This window comes from Cajanus cajan, chromosome 2, assembly GCF_000230855.2.
Source record: "Cajanus cajan strain Asha chromosome 2, NIPB_CcT2T_4, whole genome shotgun sequence".
Classification (NCBI taxonomy): domain Eukaryota; kingdom Viridiplantae; phylum Streptophyta; class Magnoliopsida; order Fabales; family Fabaceae; genus Cajanus; species Cajanus cajan.
In genome coordinates, this window is record NC_138518.1 from 63,260,664 (window position 1) to 63,264,622 (window position 3,959).

General features: G+C 36.3%; 1 protein-coding gene across 1 annotated transcript; it reads left to right on the forward strand.

The window, feature by feature from the left end:
- The first annotated feature begins 381 nt into the window (after nt 1-381).
- LOC109787754 (NAD(P)H dehydrogenase (quinone) FQR1) lies at nt 382-3,589 on the forward strand. The gene is made up of 4 exons (XM_020346315.3): nt 382-538; nt 2,085-2,178; nt 2,635-2,897; nt 3,135-3,589. Exons 1-4 carry the CDS (start codon nt 513-515, stop codon nt 3,364-3,366), a joined length of 615 nt encoding a protein of 204 aa, XP_020201904.1. The 5' UTR covers nt 382-512; the 3' UTR covers nt 3,367-3,589.
- Nucleotides 3,590-3,959: the final 370 nt, after the last annotated feature.

Below are 3,959 nucleotides of genomic sequence, written 5' to 3' on the forward strand. Positions count from 1 at the left end.
CGTCTTTCCTTCGTTCCAAATCAGGGGAAATAAACGGATACTTTCCACGCCTTTCTTTGCTCGTGAACAGTACTTTCTCGGAAACAAATACTACCTAAGAGAGAAATCGGTTACCGGTAACCGATTTCTCAAAGGAACTTTCAAAAAAAATTTCAAAATTCCTTTGAGAAATCAGTTACCCAGCAATCGATTTTTCATTTGGATTTTAAAGTGGATTATTTAGGTAAATAATAACCGGCCCAGGTTATTTAAATAAATAAAAAATTGATATATTTAAAAAAAATGTCAGAAAGCGATGTTGTATTTATTAATTTTAATATATGTGATCGAGAATCTTATTTGAATTTGTTTGGGGGGACTAAATTTACGGTGAATAAAATGAAGGAGAGTGTGACTTATGATAGACGGGGCATGCACTATATAAGCATAGGTACCCTGTCAACGTTCTCATCCACCTATACCAATACCCACACCTTCTTTTCCTTCCTCACAGAAATACACACCATCCATCAATGGCTACCACTAAAGTTTACATTGTGTAAGTCATTTTTCCTCTTTCTTCTTCCTTCCGTCTTTCCAACTCCAATCTGATTTCATTCGGGCCATTTTTCTATCTCTCTCTGCCTTTGCTTTATTTTCCCCCCACAAACATATAATGAATGGTTGGAGGATTCTATTCTTCTTTTCCCCTTTGTTGATCGCTGTTTATTCAGTTACTCTCCTATTCTGTTTATGATTTTTCGGTGACTATAGCTATTTGCTTCCCTTCCAAGTTTGTCAATTTGTTGTTATTAGTCTGAGTAAGTGTTGGAATTTAGATAATTGGGAAGTGGGTCTTTCTGTTTTTTGTGCATTTTGTGTCTTTCTTATTGTACCATTTAAAATTGCGTAAGGTCAACTCTGCGTGTTAGTGCCACTTAGTTATTTTCCTTGTTTCAAGTTATTGACTTTTTTTTGGGGGGGTTGATAAAGAGCAGTTCTCAGATTTGATGCTGTTCTTTTATCCGCCTTGGAAATTTGGGGGATTAACTGTGCTGTTTGTCATCAATTAACTTCTTGTCATGAATAACGTATTTCTGTTGTGTGCGCCTATTTAGAATCCAATCAAGCTAAATTAGAAAATCTCATCAATTGAATTGCTTAACCCACAATTTTTTTGTTTGAGCATGAGGGTAAGTTAATGTTGCCCCAAGGAGAAAAATTGACTCAGATCTGTTTTCTGGTTCTCTGTTGATTGATCATTTCTTCAATCTGTTTTCCCCTCGTATTTTTCCATTTGGAAAGGTTGTGAGGGTATGCAACTGAAGGATAGAGAGTTTTGATGTTGAGGACTTTTTTTTCTTTTTTTTTTTTGGGAAAGGAAAACCATGGGGTGAGTGGTTTAAAGGGACAATTTACAACAGAGAAAGCTATGATGGTGAACCCTCCCTCAGACCAACCTTTTCTGAAGAAGGTTGTAAAGGCAATATCCATGGAAACGAGAGTGCAAGCCCCACGCACTTTGTTAGAGTGTGGTCCATACATTCATCATTATTGATCGATCACTCTTCCTTGGCTTGCAAATTCCGATATAACTTTAGTATTTGAAAATGTTTCTTTGGCCCCAACCATTTTCAAATACAAACGAGGCAAGCTTAGTTAAATGGTTTTTCTTACTGTAGAGAACGTGCTGTCAATGTCATCATGTCTTGTCTGGTACTAAAATGCTTATACTTGTCCTTGGTGATTGATAGCATAGTGCCACCATAATCCTCTGTTGATGCATTAGTGGTAGGTACAATAATCTTTCCTAAATCAGTGAATCACGCCTTGTTTCGGGTTATGATGACTGAGGACTTTGATTGAGCTTTGGTGTTATTGAGCCAATATTAAACTTTTACTACTGAGTTCTTTTGTATGTTCTTTTCTTAAAAAAAAAAAAAAAATCAAGTAAAATAGTGCCTCAACCCTTTGCTGGCTTGGGCTCATTATTAATTTAGCATCTTTTGGCCTATGATAACGTCCTTCTGAAGTTGTACTTAATGTCTATCATAATGCTGTGGCGTGAATCTGATTAAAATTTACTTTGCTTGCTTACTGTTTAGTTACTATTCTATGTACGGACACGTTGAGAAGCTAGCTGAAGAGATTAAAAAAGGAGCGGCTTCAGTTGAAGGAGTAGAAGCAAAGCTATGGCAGGTTTGTAATCACAAGTCTTTGAATTATAAACCTCTCTAAACTTGTGCTCAGTTATTTCACATTTGAAGATCAGTTAACGTCTATCTTCTATCTCTCCAAGATTGGCTTCTAGCCTTCTAGTAATCAAAGTGTTCAAATAACCACTGTATAACTTTTAGATGCTTCAACCTAGTTGAGAAATGTTATAGCAACATATTTTCTAACACATACTTCGTTATTAGCCGAAATTCTTAAGGTACCCACAATAAGATGTGTGTCACTTCCCCTATTTATTGAGAGTCAGGTAAATCTCACTCAATAACGAAGAATAAGATAAAAGAATGAGTTATAAAATATGTTGCTAGCATTTTTTAACCATTTAACCAAGATATATATGCTCCAAAATCCATTAGAACTTATGACTCAGAACAATCTGAGAAATTTCATTCTGTACTTGTGATGATCTTATTCACACAGGTACCTGAAACACTGCCTCAAGAGGTCCTTGGGAAAATGGGTGCACCTTCAAAGAGTGATGTACCAGTTATTACACCCAATGAACTACCTGAGGCTGATGGCTTGTTGCTTGGTTTCCCCACAAGATTTGGACTAATGGCTGCTCAATTCAAAGCTTTCCTGGATGCAACTGGAGGCCTATGGCGCACGCAGGCACTAGCTGGAAAGCCCGCAGGAATCTTTTACAGCACTGGTTCTCAAGGAGGTGGACAAGAGACTACTCCGTGAGTTACTGAAATGCTGTTTAGTTGGGCGTTTTATACACCCATTGCACAGTTTTTTCACGTCCAAATCTTAAATTAACGCAGAAGTTACAAGAAACAGCTTCCACTTGACGTGAAAAATCGCATCACAAAATTCAAACCAAACATACTCTGAATCTCTCAGTTTGTTTCCAACATTTATTTTTTTGCTTTTATTCCAGTGATCATCAGTTGTTGTCTGATGTTAAAATTCTGCAGGTTGACATCTATCACTCAGCTGGTTCACCATGGGATGATTTTTGTGCCCATTGGTTACACATTTGGTGCTGGTATGTTTGAGATGGAGAATGTGAAGGGTGGATCCCCATATGGTGCAGGTACCTATGCCGGGGATGGATCCAGACAACCTACTGAGTTGGAATTGGCTCAAGCTTTCCATCAGGGGAAGTACTTTGCTGGCATTGCTAAGAAACTCAAGGGATCTCAGTGATCTTTATACTCCCCCGTTTGATGTTTCTACATACTTAAGCAAAAGAGTGATGTGCATCATATTCAGTTTCCAGTTACTATAATATCGAACAGAATAAGATGTTAATTAGAAAGAATGAGAGAGAGAAAATAATCAATATTTGGGTTCAATATTATTGTGTTGTCATAATGTATCCTCAAATACAATGTTATTGTTAATAACAAGAGTTTGGCAATTGTTACTATTTTGATTGAGATCAAAGTGTTTGGCGTAATATAGGTAGGACGGTACTAATCAACGACAATGAAAGTATATGTTGTTTTTTCGATATGATAAGCTGAAAAGCCATGAGTCCATGATCTTGATTATCTAACTAATTTGAAAATGATATCCTCATTCGTTTCTATTGAAAGAAGGCTTTCTCATTTTAACTGAATTTTATGCGCGTCCATTCTTGATGGGTAAACATTACATACACATTTAATTTCATCTATAATCTATTCTATGACAATAAAATATCTTGATTTAGCTTTCACATTTATTTATATAATTGTATGATTTTATCGCTTGACTGATAAGTAATTTTTTCACCCGTTACGCTGTATCATTAACCA

Bases quoted from the DNA above. Each gene is read 5' to 3' on its own strand.
- LOC109787754 (XM_020346315.3), top strand. From the start codon at position 513: ATGGCTACCACTAAAGTTTACATTGT. The intron at 2,179-2,634 runs GTTTGTAATCAC...TTATTCACACAG, and splicing joins TAGAAGCAAAGCTATGGCAG to GTACCTGAAACACTGCCTCA. The intron at 2,898-3,134 runs GTGAGTTACTGA...AAAATTCTGCAG, and splicing joins GGTGGACAAGAGACTACTCC to GTTGACATCTATCACTCAGC.